The sequence below is a fragment of the Aythya marila genome (genome assembly GCF_965140915.1).
Source record: "Aythya marila genome assembly, chromosome: 2".
NCBI classification, from domain to species: domain Eukaryota; kingdom Metazoa; phylum Chordata; class Aves; order Anseriformes; family Anatidae; genus Aythya; species Aythya marila.
The window spans coordinates 82,306,433-82,327,031 of NC_139043.1; the positions used below are offsets into that span (position 1 = coordinate 82,306,433).

At 39.1% G+C, this 20,599-nt stretch overlaps 1 protein-coding gene across 5 annotated transcripts in view; it reads right to left on the minus strand.

The window, feature by feature from the left end:
• TRIO (trio Rho guanine nucleotide exchange factor) overlaps positions 1 to 20,599 on the minus strand; it is a 243,097-nt gene that overhangs the window by 102,821 nt on the left and 119,677 nt on the right. For all 5 annotated transcript variants that reach the window (XM_082753785.1, XM_082753786.1, XM_082753787.1 and 2 more), the window contains 7 exons: positions 17,793 to 17,962; positions 16,701 to 16,875; positions 10,285 to 10,480; positions 9,502 to 9,668; positions 3,659 to 3,778; positions 2,142 to 2,333; positions 1,117 to 1,266 (listed from right to left, as the gene is read on the minus strand). In XM_082753785.1, coding sequence (XP_082609911.1) covers positions 1,117 to 1,266; positions 2,142 to 2,333; positions 3,659 to 3,778; positions 9,502 to 9,668; positions 10,285 to 10,480; positions 16,701 to 16,875; positions 17,793 to 17,962 — 1,170 coding nt within the window. The remainder of the gene's footprint in view (positions 1 to 1,116; positions 1,267 to 2,141; positions 2,334 to 3,658; positions 3,779 to 9,501; positions 9,669 to 10,284; positions 10,481 to 16,700; positions 16,876 to 17,792; positions 17,963 to 20,599) is intronic.

A 20,599-nucleotide genomic window follows, 5' to 3' on the forward strand; every position in this document is an offset into this window, starting at 1 on the left:
TGTATGTGCCACTTGAAATGATTTATTGCATAAACAGAGTGCGCACATGCTTATGACATCACCTGGATATTCTAAAACATCCACCAATACTTTAGACAAAAAGTAATTGCTTTGCTGAAGTGAAACCAAAAGTGCTAAAATATTAAGATGTCCTTTAAAGGCCTTGAGAACCTTGAGTCCTCTCAGCTGTACTGCCAACGCTCAGCTCAGCTGCCTTCTTCATCTTAATGCACATCAAGTACTATATATGGCCTGGCTGCCTTATTTCTAATAATCAGAACATGAAATGCTGCTTTAAATTGGTTACATGCAGTAACAAAGATACCAAGTAATTTCTCGAGTTATTTTAACCCAAAGACTGGAAATTCACATGCCCACTGCTGAAAGATGCGTTTGACAGCATACTTAGAGCAATGCTAATACATTTTTGAATGTTCTCATCTGTGCACTGAGAACAAAAAGGCTTTTAGTAAAACTAAGTTATATACTGTGAAGTCTTTCAAGGCGATACTGGAAAAAGCCTTTGGTTATAGGCTTAGTCATGCTGCTTTGCAAGCATCCGTTACACTTTTATTCGGTATGATCAATAACTCTCTTCATTAGGGCATTAGCTAGAATAAAAAACCTTTAATTTATCTGCAGACTATTACACAGCTACTTCCAGACGCTTGTCTAGTAATTTTCTTCTTTTTGTACTGTAGTCCAAGTACAACTAAGAGTTGCTCTGATACGCAGGCAGTAATGACAATATGTGACTGCCACTTCTTTTCCAAAGCAGCAGCTTTTAAGTATTCTTTACATTGACAGTTGCTCAAAGCTGTGATTCCCAATTCAACTTCAGTCACAGTGGGAGACCTGACATCTATTGAAGTTCCACAGGAGATACATTTACAGGGCTGGCCACAATTTTATGCACTTGGCTATACTCTGCTATTCACCGTCAGAAGTGGTTAACATGCCACTTACCACATTTTGTGGTTCAGAACATGTACATAGCTTAGCTTTTAACTAGACACTGCTCCATTGCTTTCCAGGCACGTTTCAGTGCTCCAATAGTCAATGTTTGACTGCTTGTTTTCTAAGACACGGAAGACCACAATAAGTGACAAGACCTACCTTTAGGAACGCCTCCTTCTGTTCCAGGTGTTTGCTTATCATGGGTGTAACATGATCTGTTTCAGAGTTGGGACCCAGTTTGTCTGCACCCCCACACCAGTCCTCTTCTCGCTTATATTCTTGCTCCAGGCTTTCCAGCACGCTGCACACCTATCAGGCAGGAGGAGTCCAACTTGAGTGTAATTCAGTACAACAAAAATTTGAAATTCAGGGCAGTAAAAATGAAAACTGATCTATCCCTTACATATATCTTAGGCTCTGACATATTTTCACTGTAACTTAATAGAAAATAACCAACTTTGGCTTTAGGATTGCAAGCATTGGCCTTCTTAGGCGACATTTCTCAGGATGCTCTCTCTGAAGTTGCTCATCTTTCCCAGTTTCTGTGACTGCAAAGTTCAGGATAAGCTTCAGACATGATTGCAAAGGAAGTAACCTTGCCAATATTCCCACTAACTCTTCTGCTGACAAGTCAAATAAAGCTGACTTTTCTCTGACTCTCACACAAAACACAGCATTAACCATCTGCAGTAGTTCCATTAAAACCTCCGTGTAACTTGCTTGTGGTTTAAGCAAAACTTCTTGATACAAGCAGTAATAAAACTAAGCACTTGTATTCCTGTTTTATTTCGGAAATGTTTTACAGGCCTTTATCTCAATTAAAATAAGAATCTGGGGAATATTAAAGGCCAGAGAGACAGAAGAGGCTGACAAAGATTTGAGTCTTCACCAATAACCACAGCACTTTGGTAATCTTTGAATTTTTCTAATTGAAGCGAGTGTAGCCAGACAAATTACACTGTAGCCTCCAAGTAGTTAGTGCAATTTGTCTACTACTCAGTTAAAACCATGATTTCTGTTTCTAAGGCAGCTGGGAAAATAATTTGCTTTTTGATTTTTTTGTATTTTATGCATTTCATTGTTATCAAATTGGTAAACATAACCAAATACAGTCAACCAATTTTTTTTGACACTGCACTGAAGAATTTACCAAGGCTGACACAGCTCATGTAGCATTTCTGTACCTGTTCAGAAGTTTTATAGAAGGCAACAGAGGCATTCACAAGCTTGAGACGGTCCTCCATCTTCAGCATCAGTTGTTGCCAATGGGAAGCAACCTTCTCTGCACACTCCCTGATCATATCCATGTCATAGTGATTAGCCTGCAGCATTGCCTCTGCCTTCTGCTGAACCTGTAGGGCACTTTGATGTGTTTTCTGACAAGAGATGAAAATTCAGGGGTTCAGGAGAGCATTTGAGTTCATGTTCTTGAAGACCTCAAAGGGTCACATTTCCACTTGTGTCAGTGACACTTCTACATGCACACACACATACTCATAAACTAAAAATAACTGTCTAATATTAGTCACTGCATGACTTCATTATGCAAACACAAGGAAAATAAATCCTATGGAGATTTACCAGCAAATCAACAATGATTAGCAGACTACAATAAAAGCCGACTGCAAAGCATTAATCACACATCTCATCTCTATGTCACAGTAAAATTCTTTATAACCATGAATTCCAGGTTGATTTGCTTTCCCTTCATCATAAGAAGGGGAAAAAAGATGAAAAGGATTTATCTTATTTTGGTCTGATTGCTATTTCTGTCCTCACAGCTTTAAGAAAGTCTATTGCAAATTAGTAGTGAACAAAGACGCAAGCATATAGGACAATAAAAAAGACAACTCTCTCCACTCATTAGAAGAAAAATTGCTCCACAAAATGGCGCAAGAGCATTAAACTATTATTGCAGGACAGTACTTCTGAAAATGAAAATAGTTTTCCCAAAGGAACATAACATTGGTTACATTTGCATCAGAAGTTTTTTTAAAAACATACTATATACAATGAAAGTCACCACAAATCCCTCAATAGAGCATATAAATCAGTATTACTGTGTTCCAGTCAAACTTAAGATCTCTGTACAATTTTTGCACAGAGATGACCAGTCCAATATATTTAGTTTGAAATCAAAGCAGGAGGAAGGACACTTCACCACACGTAAATTTCAGTAAAACTTAACATTGAACAAAAATGGAAACATTAAAAGACCATATCATAATACAATGAATAAATGGTGGTTGTTCTTTAATCAGAATACATACAATTAATGTGTGCTGTTTCATATATTCTCAACTTTAATGCCTAGTTTAATATTGTTGTATTCTAAAAAAGGGAACCACCATTTTCAGTAAAGCTGCTGTTAACAGACTTACTTGATTTGTTTTTTTTAACTTTTTTATTCTTCTCTGATCAAAAAATTACTATTTTACAATGCTGCAAAAAAGGCACCAAGAAGAGGTGATCGTCTGGCATTGCAGCTCCAAAACAAGAAAAAAAAAAAGAACAAAATCCCCACCTTCCCAATAAGTGTTTTTATCTCTTTGCCATAAGATGATTTCAATGCTGTAGCGTTAACCCACCAGTATGAAAAGGGAAAGAGGAGATACATCTCCTTAGGACAACGCTGTTTACAGAGACTCATGAACAATAATAGAGGACTTCTTGGATACGGTCACTGAAATGGTGCTTTTACCTCTATTGCATGTTGAAACTGCTCGTGTTCCCTCTGTAACTGTTCTGCTTCCTGCAAAGAGCTAGCAGTGATAAGGCCAGCATTTAGCATAGACTCCCCGTTTCGGATCCAGCCCAAAACCTGTAACAAAAGAGAAGACCTTAAAATACGCAATTCCACTGCCAGCCAGCAAGAAAAGCATCATTGCTAGGGACAAAACCATTTATGGACACATGTGGTTCTGGAATGGATGCCTAAATCATTTATTATACATTTACAGTGAGCAATAGATATGTAATATAACACAGGCAATGACATTCACTTTAATTGCCTATTTCACTTTGCTGACAACTTGTATGTTTCAGTCAACTATTACATGTTTGTAGGTTCATTTTTTACTGAAGCAAGGTTGTGCTTCTGAATGTCACTTATGCCACCTGGAAAACAGATTGAAGTTACAAGTAATATTTGCTGAAAAGCCAGTGTCAGTCACATAAATTGAGGACATGCACCTTCGTAAAAAGAGAGCAAATTATTCAGAATATTAAGAAAAACACGACTGTTAAGTGTTTTCTAATTGCTTGAAGGTTTTTGTTTTCCAGGAAGTGCCGTCTTGACTCGTCCACTGAAAGCACAAGAATTGCAGGATGGGGAGAAGCCTCAGGAGGCCACCTAGTGCATTCCTCACCAACAGCAGAAACATTAACTTAAGGCCTCCCTCCCACCAAAGATCTGTTCCCTGTTCATTACTCAAGACTCCAATAACGGGCATCCCACACTTTCACCAGACATTTTTATCACCTTACGTCTTCTTCCTAATGTCTAGCCGTCAAAATCTCTCTTGCTTTAATTTCAGTTTATCTAATTTGTCCTGCCCAAAATATACTAAAACAAACAAACAAAAAACTTGTCTCCCTCTTGGCATCATTTTCCCCCATCCTCTTCATCAATAGTTTTACCCTAATTCCTTCCTCTAGACAACACTCCTCATTGACACCTGTCTTCAACCACTCCCCTATGAACTTAGCCTCCTAATTTTTCTCACTACTCTTTTATGAGCTCTCTCCAGTTGATAACCATCAGTTCTATCAAAATCTTTCAATTACTGAGTAAAGCTGGGCATAATTGAGGTTATTCACTGTTGTCTGTGAACTTTTCTGCAGAATTACTGCCCAGCCAGTAATTACCCCTGTGCTGCATTTGTTCAGCTGATTATTCCTGCCAGTAAATCATGCTCTGCATTTGTCACTAATAAAATCCATATCCTTCATGCAGCAGAATTCTCCAATGCATCAAGATTGTCCTGAACTGTAATTCAGTGTCTTCAGATAAATTGAAGTACCTTTTCCAGTTACTTTTGCCTTCATCTTCAAATTTAATATCATAATCTCTACACCAACCTACAGATTTTCTAACTACAAACATAACCTTCTGGCCTTGAAACAACCTCTTCTGCTGCAAGGAAAGGCTCCTAGATCACAGCACAGGGCAGGTGAAGCGTGCCATGAAAAAAGGTTAAGACACCTGGGGTTTTTAAATACTCAAGGGAGCAAGCCAAGGAAGGCCTCAAGAACAAGAAAAGGATCCTAGGAAACAGATGGGTTCAGAAGACTTAGAAATTAAGCTTGGAGGAAAGGATTTATCTTGAAGAACACAGAGGGTGGAAGATTTTTTTAAATCACTTTTTAATTACTATTTTGTCTTATGCAAGCATTTCTAAACCCTCTTTTTATCTCACAAATTAATTCTTCCAGGTATAACGTAATAAAATGCACCACCTTTGTGTTAAAACACATTTAGCCTTCTCCAGAGAATTTACAAAGAATGGGAGTGTTTAAGGCAGCACTAATTCAAAGCTCTTCTTGACTTGGCATCCTATCACACAGAGGAGACAGCTAGCACAGAACTTGCTATTTCAAACACAAGGATTTTCACTCCTGCTTATTGCAGATTAGGATGGAAGTGCAGAAGCGGGTGGGACTCACAGGAGGGAAGTTGCCAGCAGCATTTCATCCTTTCCCTTCTCTCTGCTCTGACTGCAAGGGATAACGTAAGTACCAGTAAACAGCAAGCCTGTTCTTTTTCCAAGGCTGTTGCCTTGCAGTGTTTGTTGGCGTATTCCCATCACCTCACTACCGGAATGGACCACGCCTCCCATCTTTTCCCTTTCTAGTCTTCAGCAGGCTAGTAAAGCATCAGCAGAACATCAGCAAAATTGTGGAAATGAAACTAAGAGTTTGGGACCCTTGAAAGGGTAGTTCTATAGAAAAATGCTTGTTCTCAGTTTGGTTTCTTGTATTGATTTTTTACTCCAACTAGACATGATCACAAGACACACCTGCTTCAGCAAGCAGTCCTGTGTGCATTTTCATATCCATATGGCCCTGTATGGAGTGCCAGAATACTCGCCCTGAATAGTATTCTTGGAGAATCAGAGCTCAAACACTGTGGACTGTGTTTGCACCAAGCTTTAAGATCTACATGTATGAATCCAAGGCAGCTCAAGGCATCCTTGAGGATTCAAGCTTGGACTACACTGTTATACATGTGAATATATAGACATATCCAAGAACATATACCATAATCATAGCTGCAAACAGTGCACTGCAAAGGTTTAACAAGAATAGTAAAACCAGTGCACTTCGGAGCTTGGTAGAGAATTTGACCAATGTAGATGATGCATGCTAAGACAACCAAAGCATTCATTCTACACAGTGAGTACATGGGAGCAATTGCACCAATAAGTAATCCAGCAGCTATATATTTTAGGTGATCAAAGGTTTGGCTGGCAAACATGCAAGTGTAGTTGTGGATGAACCAGATGCTCTCTTAACTATTTCTCTGCCTCTACTTGTATTTCCCTACCCTGTATAAAGTGATTGCATTTTCCTTTCCGTGTTGTTTTTTCTACATACAGCTGTCCTTTCTTAGTTTAGTGAGCACCCTCTTCCTCCTGACTTCTATGGTGTAAGAAAACCTCAATTTTCTGTCTGCTTTTGCCCTTTCTGTACCTATTAAATATCAGGTTGGAAAGCAAATTCTCTGTAGGATTTCTTTAAACCTGTTTGTCTTCTAGCCCTTCTGCTTCCTCCTTGAGGTTTGATCTACAGAACTTCAATGACACAAAGCAGAACTGGTACTGTAATTGAGGGAGAAGTAACACTGGGTGTTTTTATTTGCTTTCTGTGCTCAAAATAAGTTCACCTAGTACTGAAATGACTTTATTAACTTATAAAGACTGACTTACTTATAAAGGCTTAATTAACTTATAAAGGCTTAAAAAAAATACTTAGCTAAAAATGAAGACAGGAGACAGTTTTCTGGTCTCAATTTTAACAACCTGAGGGATGCACCCCATGGAAAAATCCCTACAGTATTCCAATCTAATAATCTGTCATGACTACAAGCTAAATACATGTGTGTAAAATGTGAAACTACAACAGCAGTCGTTTCAGTTTTGGCAGGAAAAAAAAAATCAAATGTCAATCTTATTAAAAACTTAAATATGGAGACAATATCCCATCTACATAATAAGTATGCTTAAGCTCTATTCATCAACAATAAATCTGGTAGGAAATCACAATAATGGGACTAGAAAGCTGTGTGCTCACTGCTTCAGGCAATAAAGTACAAATAACAAAACAGACTGAAGGGGAGGTTTACTGTGTCATTTTACTCTCAAGTCAAGCACACCTGCTGTGACCTGCTGAGCTATGGAGCTTTTCCCAGTTAAGAGGAAAAAACAAAGATCATGCTTCCTGATAGTTCATAAAATTAAGGTAAATCAGAAGCATTTTTCTGGAAAGGCAACTGAAATCACCAAAAGTAGAAGTTACTAGACCCAAAACATTCCCCAAAGGATCAAAAGAAATCTTGTAAGACAATATAACGTTGTTTTAGTTCATTTTTTAGGCCTTCAAGCTGGGGAACCATTGCAGATTCATTGGTACAATGAAAACTTGGAAGAGGAGTCTGTAATACATGAACCTGTCAGCTAGGTGTTCATGTAAGCTTGTTTGAAAATTCACATCTATTAGAGCTTTTAATTCAAAATAAAATCCAAGTTGACAGTTGATAGATATGTGTTCTAAGAATATAAAATAGAATAATGTTTCTCTCCTAAAACCCACTCTATTATGATGAAGTAGCTGGCTAGAATGGCATATACCTCTCTATTAATTATGAGATGAACTGATTTTTTTTTCCAGTGCTTTTTCAAAAATCTAAACTTGAACTTCATATTCAGTCAGGGCTAGTACTGGCTTGGAAAAGTTACAAACATCTTACAGAATGAATCCACAAACCATGTACTAAGTGTAATATGGATATTCCTCTACAATCCATGATACTCATCTTTTGCTTGTATCTGCCAAAATATGAAACATTTCTTCTGCAAATACATTCTAAACAGGTGTCTCTTTCTTGTCATATTTAACTTGTATGCAAACAAAGCTAATGCAGAAAGGTACTCAGTTTCTTGTGGGAGCATCCAAAGGAAATAACTATTTTATAGTGCTACATTCTGTTTTGTAACCAAATATTATTTCAGTTCAGTGGGAATTCATGACTTATCTTTCTTACTAATCTATCCCATTGTTGCCTACTGATGTACCATAATGCAATGAGACCACCTCAGCTGGTATTCACATTCTTTCTTTCTAATTTTTAATTTTCTTTGCAAATTTGCACTCTTTTCCTTCATCCTCAGAACAGCTTGCAACTGAGTACAGAAACTATTCTAATCCACAACAACTTTTATTTCAACCATTACTTATGTGAAAAGTCATCTGTAGTTTGCATTTTCTGGAGGTGAACAAGTACTATGATATACACAGGATAATTCAGCAGAGTATGAGAAGGCTTTAACTAGAAGGCCATATATTTGATTACTACCATAGACTGCACACAGTAGACACTACAAGTTCTCTGCACCCCTTTAATTCAAGACCACACTGAAACTTTGGGTGTTCTACCACATTCACCAATGGCTTCCTGGAAATATTTTGGGAATCTACCATTCACCTCTCCAATGATAACTGGACCCCTTCTGTATTACTTTGCAATCTGTGAAGTTTATCATTCACAGTCTCACAAGGAACATGAATTTTTCTAAGAGCTCATGACAAATGAAAAAAAAAAAAAAAAAAAAACAAGTTGTACTGGGAGTCATTATGTGACATATTAAATGCAACAACTTTTAGAAGACTTCTGCGAGGTCTTCAAGTCTAATAAGGTCGAAGTATTACTTTCTAGTGTTATTTTATTATTAAAACACTAAGCAAACAAACAACAAACAAAGCAAAAAAAAAAAAGAAAAAAAAGAAACCACACTATTTTCACCTGCTTTAGTGACTTCACCCATGGCATCTCAAATTCACCAAAGGTTTAAGTGTTTCTCAGGTGAGGATCTCAAAACTTAACACTTTATTGCCATGATAAAGAGAATTCAGTTTTCACCTCTAGGAAAGTAAACCTTATTACGATGCCACTATGTGTAGATGCAGCAAACAATATACAAAGAAGTATTAGGGCACTGTTCAGGGAATGTCACTGAATATTTCTATTAATCACCAAACAGAAGATAAAACTATGGTTTTTATCCAGATTCAAATTGCACTTCAAATACATGGCTTGCATTGATGTACGAAGAGTGTTAATGCAAATTTTAAAAATCGCTTAATATTAACAAAGGATGAAATTTCTTTAGGTGCTTAATTCAAATTTGTTCCTCCTTACCTCCAAGTACAAGAGTTCATATAACAAAGTAATTTTTTATTTATATTTATGGGGCTGTATCTCTCCAGGAGGTCTGAAAATAGCTCTTGGGGGTTGATCCCCCAGCTCATGGCACAATTAATTCGTACCTGCTTGACTTCAGCCTGCAGATGGCGCAGCTGTACGCACTGTTCCAAGTGCTTGCGATGCTGCTCGGCGGCTAAATCCAGCTCCTGCTGCTTCTCATGGAGAAATTCCAGCAGATCCTGAACACGAGTTGCCATGTCTACATCTCTGTCACAAAGCAGCTCAACACCTGTAATCAGCCAGACGTTTATAAAAGATGTAAATCTTCTGAAGACAAACAGGACATTTCCTCTATTCTACACTTTTCCAGTTACTTCTCAAAGCACATGTATAACCTGATCTTTAAAGCATTTGCTTAAACAATACGGTTTTGCATCCTTTTAAAAATGCAAAATTATTATTATTATTATTATTAAGAAGCCTGTGACCTACCCCAAGTGACTGAATACAGTTAAAAACATCAACTGAAGGATCATAAGAAACCACAAAGGAAGAGTTCCTAATGGAAGCTGAAAATTGTAACTTGGTTAAATTCTTCCACATAACTATAAAATTAACTCCCTACTATTTACGCTAATTTTTACTGGTTTCCTGCATTGAATCTGTTACAAAACTAAACGTCTCCAGGTGTTGCCAACTCCTAGATAACAATTGCATGCCGTAATTACAACATATAATGATGAATGCTATTCAAATGATTTGAGCATGAAGAAGAAAAAACAGGTCCACACTTCTCCAGTTTACATTTAACCAGCATGTCTGTCATTTTCAGACATCCCATAGAGAGACAACTGGATAATTCTTGTAAAGCCACTACCTTGAATAGCACGAAGGAGCCATCTTACCAGATGCCTGCACTTCATTGACATACTGCAGCAGATCCTGCCCTTGGTGGATGACATCAAACGTCAAATTATTCATGGTCAGGGCTTTGTCTGCATGATGCTGGAGCCTTTGTTCTGCTATTGTAAGATCTTCAGTGTCGAAGTCATTCATCTGCTGAGAGAGCTCATCATTCCAAGACTCAAGGTCTGAAATTATCTGAGAGAAAAAGTAGAAAGACAATGTTCACTTATCAACACGTTCACTTATACAATGCATTTTTATTTCCAATGTTGCACTTAAGATGGAGTTCAGAAACTTGAGTCATGCATTGTTGGTTGAATTCACTGATCAGGTTTGATATGGATCAGACATGGGTTGTTTCAGCAGGGGTTTTAAATTTTAGCGAACAATCCAGAAGAATATATTTGAGAATCAAAACACCTCTCGTTCAAACAGAGCTTGCCTTGTCAAGCACCTAACACCGTGGATAGCCTAGCATTGTTTAAAGTAATTCGTTCACCAACACATCACTTGTGAAACAGATTAAAACATTAAAAAGGTTAAAAACATTATCTCCACCTTCAAGGGAAACTGTTGTCTTAAAACATCTTTCAGTTTTTCAGACTACATCAAGTACTAACTCATGCACGAAGTGCCAGCTCAGCTTTCATTTACACCATTCTCAAGCTCTTTTACAAAAAAGTCAGCTTTACCCCTCTGAGAGAAGAAGTGTCAGGCTCTGTGAGCACCTTCAACTTCTAACAAACAACTGGGAAGCAATACCTGTCACAAAAGGCAAGGTACTTAGCGAATGGAACAAGAACAAAAACTAATCAGAGTTAAATTTCTATGCTGAAATAATTCAGATATGCTAATTCTGGATTTTACTCTCAGCCATAAAATGTCCAGAGAAGGCGTTAAGGAAGGATTTTTAGTTTTAACATGTGTCAGAACAAAAAGTCTTCCTTGCCCATCCACACATGCATGTTTTCCAAATCACATTCCAAAACCCGGCTGAAAACAAACTCCTTTCAACTGGAATACCAAACTGCTTTCAAGGATAACAGTTAATGCTTACAAATTATGCTGATCAAAGTGTCTTATGGCACAGGTTTGATGCATCAGTTATTTATTTCAGACAGGCCAACTGGTTACCATTAAGCCTGGAGTCTTTTTTTTTTTTTTTTTTTCTTCTCAGAGTTTTCAGCAGAATTTTGCCACAAATTAACGCAGATCACTGGGAAAGCAAAGTTACAGATATCAGGAACCACATCTGTCTTAGCTCTCGAGTTCTGCAATTTCAGCAGTAGGACAAACTGATGTGAACAATGTTAAGTGATGGAGAGGAATACACCCATTCATACAGCAAGGCAGAGCAAAAAGAGAATCTGGCCAAAGCGGCACTAGCAACAAAACTGTTGTCTGCATAAATATTTAACCAAAGCCATTTGTTGTCAGCAGGAGTATGCCACCAAGCTTTCCAAGTGGTTCATCAGAGCTGTGAAGTTACCAAGACGGTTAAACTACAACAGAAACTCCAGGGAAAAAGAACGAAAAACACATGTAGAATAAAAACAGAATTAAAAAGAAAGCAAAGCCAAATCATCTGTCGAAATTTTCTACAGTTTCTTGATGGTTTGTTTCCATTCTGCTCTCATGGCACCATAAAAACTAGACATGTCAAGCAACTATTTTAAAATTGTGGCATCAGCGACTACATGGTTTAAAGGTGTTCTGCAAAAATTTTACTTCTAAAAAAAGTTTACACTACAAATTCAAGTTCTACACCATGCCGTGATGGAGACACTCAACAATTAGGATGGCAAGTTACGAACTCTAATCTTGGTTGTCCAGTTTTACCTCAGAAACAGGCAGAAGCTCATGTTTCAGGGGTAACACTGAAAACAAAATCTGATGGGTAAAGGAAGATATACAGGATTAGGCCTTTTGCTACTGCTTAAAATTCCTCTCTTCCATGTACTTCAGACATCACACACAATCTACTTATGCATTATGACTGGCTTCCCCTCCAAACACACACTGAGGCTTCCCCTCTTACGAAGTCCTACACAACTCCCATTTGTTTCCCTTCTGCTTGGTCCACATCTGACCTGTCTCATCACCTCCCTCTGCTCTTCATCTCCTTTTAACCGACTTGAAGTATTTCGCAAACTTCAAGTCTTCCTGACAGTCCAGTCTGAGAAATTCCTTACTTCCAACTCTACAACTTACTTCCCTTCTGACACTGTGCAATGAGATACTAAGTGAATTACCCCTTGAAATACAAAACAGGGTAAATAACAGCGAGATTTTTTTTTTCCCCTGTGAAAATCTGTTGCCATAGCTTTCTGGTCTGTAAAATGGGATTAGTTTTCTACTTTCTTCTAACACCTATCAAGTCCAATGACTGTGGCATACTTTCAAACTTCTGTTACAGAATACTTCAGACTTCACAACAAGCTTCCTAGTGATGGTGTGCTTACTTTTCACTGGAGACATCACAGTCACCATGAAGTTCATCATCATGAGCATACTTTCCAGTAGCTCTCAGATCAGGGTAACACGGTGTTTGGTTTTTACTAAAAATAACGTTTTGCTTCCTGAAACCATCCACTGCATTATGAAAGCTCTCCAGAATCAGAGTTGCCATCTCATTTTCATCTAGTTAGCAACATTCATAAGTTACTCTCAAGAAATAATTGTTGTTAGACTTGGCAAAACTGAAAAACCTGAGCGTTAAATAAGGTGGAAAAACTGTCTTAGAACAGGAGATTGCTGTGATTAAGCTTCAATTTTTTTGTATTAATGGAATGGTTTACTCTAAGTAGATTGCAGCCACTGTGTCTTCTCAGACTATTCCTACGATTCACCTGATACAAACAACGGGTAGTTTTAAGAGGTCAACACTGTGTTATCACCTCAGCCAAGAGGTTTCAGTGATACTGCCTCCACCAGGGTTCCTAACAAGAGCAGTAGTCCTTACATTCTCTCAGCAGTAATTGTGTGGCTCATGATGATCTATTTCAGCCATTATGAACCCACTGTGTGTTGAGGGCAGAGTTAAAAACAAAAAGAGCATGTTAAGCCCTGTCTGCTCACGTACTTCAGGGCTTCCCCCGGAAGTTCCTCCGCTTTACAAGTAACACTTAGAGACCGGGGTCCTATTTTGTTTCTGAAGTTTTGTCAAGCCATTCAGCATTAATTATGCAGAACAAAGATGAATGACTACTAGACAACTAGAGTAACTGAATTGCAAATTAATATTGCTCTCAAGAAATGGACAACCCAGCAAAAATACAGGGCAATTACCATAGCATTTGTTCAAAAAGTTCCTAGCACAGAGTCTGAGCTGCCTGACACACCTTTGTATTTGTTACAACCTAGGGAGCACTGACAGGAAAGAAGGCAGGGTATAACACAGAAGAGATGCAGATTCTTTCACACTGGATGGGAAAGAAAAAAAAACACGGGTCTCTTCTCAGAAGGGTGTAACCAGCATTGCTCGCAGCAACTGAACACTAACCTGGACCTGGAAAATTTTATCTACTAGGGAGAAAGAAAAAGGGAGAATAGAAAAGGGAGAAGGGTTCAGTCTTTGTGATCCAGCACTTTGCACACTTGCCTTTTCAGCTGGATGACTTCACAGGCATCTTGTAAGTATGGTCCAGAAATAGAGCAGAGATAAGGCTGTGGGTTGAAAAGTGTGCAGTATGCTTTCTGTGGAGCCCTGACATAGGTCTAGAGATATTTAAGTCATGGACAAGTGAAAAAAAATGCACACAGGTGAACGACAATTTACACAAACCAAACCACACATACATTTGGCTCCATTCCTTGCCACCAGTGTTACCTTGCTACTGATCAGGTCCATACACAGCTTCCTTATGCTGCAAATACTTGTTCACTCTAACACGAGACTCTTCATATACCTTATTTTGCTCCTTCCTGCCTTTAGTTAATACAGGCATTCACAACGGGGCCCAAGTTGCAGGATAAAAGCAACTAAAGGAAAGAGTATTTAACTAGTGAGGGGAAGCAGAGGGACAAAAAGAGGATGACTGACCCTGGCAGCAAATCTCCTCACTGTCCCCAGGAGCATGGCTGCACAGTATGAACCTGCAATGCCTACGGGAGCCCTTTGTTCCACTTAAGAGTGTGCTATTTTGCAAGCTCTAAGACAAGCTAGCGACACTACTCGCCTCCCACAAAAACATTTCTCACAGGATGTTCCCCTGAATGAACTGCCCCTACAACCAAGTCTTAAATCACCGGGCAAAGGAGGATGTCAAAACAAAGCCTGCGAGTTCATAGCTGGTGTCTGGCTCCTCCTCGCTATCATGTTACTTCAGCTCGGCTTCTGCTTTCGCATGGCTGACCTGGAACCAGTCCCTGCTTTTTCTTCCCGGAAGTTTCCAAACAGATGTCTGCCTTCAGGGAGAGGGAAAAGAGAAGCATGCTTTGCTGAGGAAGCAGAGACAGCAAAGCAATCAACATTTTGCTGAAGATGCTCTGCAGCCAGGGTCGTCACAGCCCAATTTCTTCCTAGGAGGGCTTCTTGGCAATCCTAAATAAGTACAATTTTTGTTTACAAGCCATATAAACAAAACATACCAGCTCTTTTAACACAGCAACTGGTGCTTTACCTTATGTTGTATGGGCCAAATTGTAAAGCTTGCCAAGTGTCAGCTGCAGAAAAAGTAAAACCTGTGAAGCTAGAATATGCAGCTTTCCAATGCAAAATCCCACAGACGTCACCACACAACACACACAGCAGTACTACTGCCTACGTGATGTCATCCTGCACCAAAGGAATAAAACACATCTGCAAAGCAGGGATTCTGCAACTGGCTCTCTGGTACTATACAGCTCTGGTTTAGGTAACCTACAGCAGAGAGCAATCACCTTAACAACTTCACTGAGACCTTGAACCTAATTCATTCTTTAATTTTCTTAGCATGCCTTTGCCCCCTGCAGCTGCCATTTCCTTGACACAAGTGTTCTGAGAACATTGTGCAGACTCCATCGAGCACTGAGGATCAGCTCTGCACTGATTGTAAAGTTGCTGACAGTGCTATAAAAGAGGATACCTTTCATGTTCCTCCACATGTACCAGTCATTCAATTAACCATTGCAATCACAATTCTGCCAAACCTTTCCCTTGCATACTCAAGACAGCTACCCTCACATCATCTAAATAGCAAAGTCCCTGCAGACTAGTTTCACCTCCTCAATGTGAACACCAAAATAGAGAAGCTTCTCAGTCTTCCTTTACAGTAGTTATTATTACCATGGAGCATACAGTCTCACTTCCTCTGCGGGCACAAATCAAGGAACTGTGTCTGCCTGTGCCTGCACTGCACATGACAATTTGCTTATCTAAACCAGAATCCAGCAACGATATCTAATCCTGGTTTTAAGAAAAAAAACTTGGAAGCTATAACTTCTGATGATTGACTCTTTATCCTTACACCATCCACACCTAACAGCTGCAGCTTTTACTTATGTAAACGGGAAGAGATTGAGTTAGCAACTCCTGCAGCATTGTAACTCCTGGTTTCCTGAGTCTCAAGGTAAACCATTATATAGCCAAACAGGATCACGTACCAATGGATAACCACAAACTTTCTGAAGCACCATCTCAGTTTTAGTCACTGTGTACAATGCTCCTGTTTTACAGAAGTTGAATGATCAGCTTAGCTGAAACTTTATAATGCAATTCTATTAACATAAACTCCATGTGAAGTTTCATGTCTGCGTGCATGTCCCTGCACATGAACAGAACCTTTCCAAGTGGCACAGCTGCAACCCTCCTCCAAAACCTGTACAACTTAAAAAACGCCTCCAGTTTTGCAGGGGTGTAGCACTACAACTACTTTTTTGTTATTTTCAGAGATGGAAAAACATCTCATTTGAGAGAGGAAGACAGAGAAGGAGGGAGGGAGAGAAGGAGATTGCAAACAACATTCCCAAAGGTTAAAACAGAATTCTGAACACCATTTACAGCTGCCAACTGCAAAAAAGGCTGCTGATTTGGAAAAGGAAAAGAGAGATGTTACTACAAAGCAACAGCTTACATGTTTTGTATGAAGCCATCTTGCAAGTCTTCTAATTCACATTACGTGTTAGCACGCTAGTTATGTCAAGGCAGCTTGATATTTGAACCACATTTGCCAGATGAAGCAAATGGCACGCTGATTTCACACAACAAGACACACGACACTTGCTTACACACACACTGGGAGGCAACCAGAGTGGGAATTAACATCAGCGAGCTCTGCTCTCTTCTGAGACTTTCACATACAAGACATAAGTCTTATTTCAGGTACGAACTATCAGACACTTGAGCCACGTGCCAATGCGACCACACAACCATCTCAGCATAAATGTTCTTCCACAATGAGAAAGGTGCTGTACGACGCCAAGAGCAGACACTCACATCTATTGCATCTCTTTCAAATATGCGGAGCTGCAGAAACAGCTCAAGCTTGATCTTGCGTTCTTGAAACAGCTCCTCCATCTGAGATTGGGCCTCATCCAGCTGCTGCAGGACTGTCTCTATGTGGTTGATCGAGCTGTTATGGGGGGTCTTGTTACTAGAAATGGCTGAATCCCTATTCAAAGCAGAGGGGGTGGGGAGGAATAGAGAGGGGAGATTGTTACTGAAGAAAGAAAACCACACAATTTGGATGCTATACATGACCATGAAATGCAAGGCTTCCTTAGAAAAGGTTAGTACCAGTCTTATTACTTGAAAGCTAAGTCTGTACATTTTGTTTATAAAAATCCAAATTCTATTTTAGTACTTGAAAAAGCATTAAAAAATTAGACGGCTTTCATTTTTGACTGATTCAACACCTAAGGACATTCTGTTTACAGGAAGAACAAAATTTAAAACCAGAGAGAAACCCTTTTTTGTGAAAAGGAAGTGCCATATGATAACTATTTACTTCATGGGATCTTCCTGGCAGTGAAAAATCATTGTAAGATACTAAAAAAAACAACAAATATTTTATTGTAGTATAAAAAAAAATGTTGCAAATTCATATATGATAATATGAAGTCCTGTGGCAAATAGGACATGTAACGTACACAGTTTAGGGGCCCTAAATTTATTTAGATTATTAATGAATTGAACGGACTGCAAACTGATAATCTTCACTATGAAAATGTTACATATTGGACTGCAAAACAATTTCAAACATCTCTTTATGAAAAGTCTGCTACTCAGAACTCAAAATACTGTGGAGTCCTGCGTGTCAGACTACAAAGGCATACAACTGCTCCTATTACAAAGGTAGCTTATGTAAACAAAGTCTCCACTTTATGAAGGTAGTGTTTATAAGCTGAGCTTCCTGTAAACAGAGGGTTAGAGACCATCAGTACAGCATGAAACATAACTAGTCTTAATATTTACAAATTTTATTTATAGGTCATAACTTGTAGTCATTATCTGTACTCTCAAAATAGAAAGAGCCGTGCAGAATATCAGAGGTTTGCCAGAAGAGATTTAAATAGAAACTTGTTTTACCTTAGTTGCTGTATGAGATCTTCGCCTTCTTTTATGACATTGACCGTAACCTGCAGAGTAGTCTGTTGCTGTTGACCAAAACGTTTAATCAGGTCTTGGACAGCCTCCACAGACTCAGCATAGACATCATCAAGCAGTTCTTTCTGCAGCTCTTCAAGCCATGTCCACAGCTAAAGGAGGAAAAAAATAAAATAGAAAAAAAAAAAAAAAAACAACAAATGTAAGCACCAGGGTCAGGCAGTCATTATTCCAAATCAATCAGGAGAAAATAGATTGGTTTGGGGTAGGGGGGAGAAACAGGATTTGTTCCTCTTCATAGAAAAATCCCGTCTTCAATTTAATAAAAATGAGCCTTTGTTTCAAATAAGGTTTTCGTGTCTTGGAAATACCAGGAAAGCTTTCTCTGTGTTGCTAAGTCACCCTTTCTTTCCTATTTTCCTTCTACGGTACTGAGTGTATCCGACTGAGCAGCAGAGAGTTCATAGCGAGAATCCCATCTGCAGCTCTGCGAGAGTCGCGGGGAGGGAAATGCTATGGTAACACTCCCTGAGAGAAGGAAGGAAGGAAGGAAGGAAGGGAGATGTATTGTAGCCACCATCAAATTTACACTGCCAGGCTGACACATGCACACAGATAGCATGACACTTTTCAGTGGCCTTCAGAAAAAGGAAAAAGAAAAGGGCATTTCAGCAAACAATATACTGAGAGATACCAGATGTGAGAAGTTATTTTTCTACCACGATCTCTACAGCTGTGGTGCTTACCCTGTTGCTTTCAGTATCACACCATTACAAACAAAAATCATCACGAGGAATTACACCAACAATTATTTGTTTTTTCCTCTAACGTATGCACGTAACCCTGTTCAGAATTGCCCACACATTGCAGTAGATGGAAAAATCCCCAGGAATATGCCAGCGAGATATCATTACCGGTCATCACTTGAATCCAACTGTGTTCTTTCCACAATTTTATGAGGCAAGCTGTTGCATCCTAAGCTCTGTGTGGAAATTATTCACCCACAAACCAACTACTGTGCAAATGATAAAAACACTGCTTGAACAGAGGGACTGTGCCTGTGTCCCCTACGACCCTCCTGCGAGTGCTTAGAGCACAAGGAAACAGCTATTCTCACAGGAAGCATCCACATCAGGCCCTCCCCTTTGTTTTATCATCACATCTCAAACTCTGTGATTTCCAAGAACAAGGAATAAAGTCTGCCTTCTATCCTGAAAAGACAACTCTGTTCTGATTGACAAGATTGAGATCTTTTGTCTACATTTTAATTTAATAAATATTTTAGAGATATAAATAGGCTTCTTTAACCCCGAACCTAATTAAGAGATTAACAGTGTTAAAATAAAGTCAGTAAGCAATCAAAATGGCTTAGCTTCAAAGACAGTAGAACAAATGCTTTATTTCTTTGCTTAACATTTTCTACAGAAATACCCATTTTATGCTGGTGTCTCTTACAATGTTAACCCCGTAAGGGTTTATTAACTCCCAATGGATTTACAATAAAATAGAAAATTCATTGAAGGACTCTGAGTTTTGATAAGTTCCATTACAGCTTTAAAACCAAATGCTAGGCTTTTGTTTTTCTTTTGTTTGCTTTAATATCTTAGAGCCTTACACGCCCCTACTTCAGTTTTGAGTGAGCCAAGTTCTAGGCTATGCTTTCACAAACCAGGAAATATTAATGATACTTAACCAAACCCTTTTCCCCAAATTTACTAAGAAGAAACACCCAACGAACAAACAATAACAACAACAAAAACCAGAACTGCCTATTCATCCACACTCATCTTCTGACTGCTCATATGCTTCAAAGACAATGCCTGTCACACATTTGAATGCAACTCTGCAGTCATAAACACCACAAGCTCGAGTCACAGCAGTCTCTCATAATAAAAGAGCACGAATCAATGGAACTTACCAAGTGCATCAAAAGCCCTAGTCAACATTCATTCCAGCAGCACAACTCAATGCAAGATCCAAAACAAATATTTTTTCAAATGCGTATTTAGAAATGCAAATTTCACTTCAAGGCAAATGAAACTTAAGAGCAAGAAGCCTGATAGTACAACCCACAAACTTTACTCAGATTTCGATGGCCAGAAGACATGCTTTTATTCCTGTCCTAGTTTATAAGCTTTGTCTAAATTATAGAACTAGGATGCAGAGTTTGAGATCTTTTGAGAGAGCTGGTGTGCACACAGTTCCTGCACCTTGCAACTGTGCAAATACACACTGCAGAAAGCATAACATTGCTGCTGACTACAAATGGAATGCATTTGGTGTTAGTTAGAAGAGCTTTACCTCACGCTTACTGCACTGCCTATAAAAGGCCCAGTTTTCAGAGACTTTTATCACAGACAAACCGGAATTAAAGCCATTTTGGGTCTCCTGGACTATATCGGACTTGCCCCGTGGCTCCCTTACAAGCACCTGCGCTGCAGCTCACGGGAGGTCTAAGCACCACTTCATGTTTTTCCACTACGTCTTTTGCAGCTGAGCCTTGGGTCACATCTGTACAGGGACACTTTGCCTCTGGGATTCCCGTTCTTCACAAATGCTTCAGCCATTCCTATGCCTGGTGGGAGAAGACCTGACAGGGTCAACAAAACTTACGAGCGTTGGACTGGTGATGTATTCAGCCCGGGAACACTTCCCTGAAAGCTCACCCTGGGTACTGGAGACAAAGCCAGCACAGAACAAGCACACTTTGCTCTGCGTAGTCGGCCCAAAGCATCACCACCTACCTGGAGCAGAAGGACATGGGTGCTAGCACAACAGCGTGACGTTCT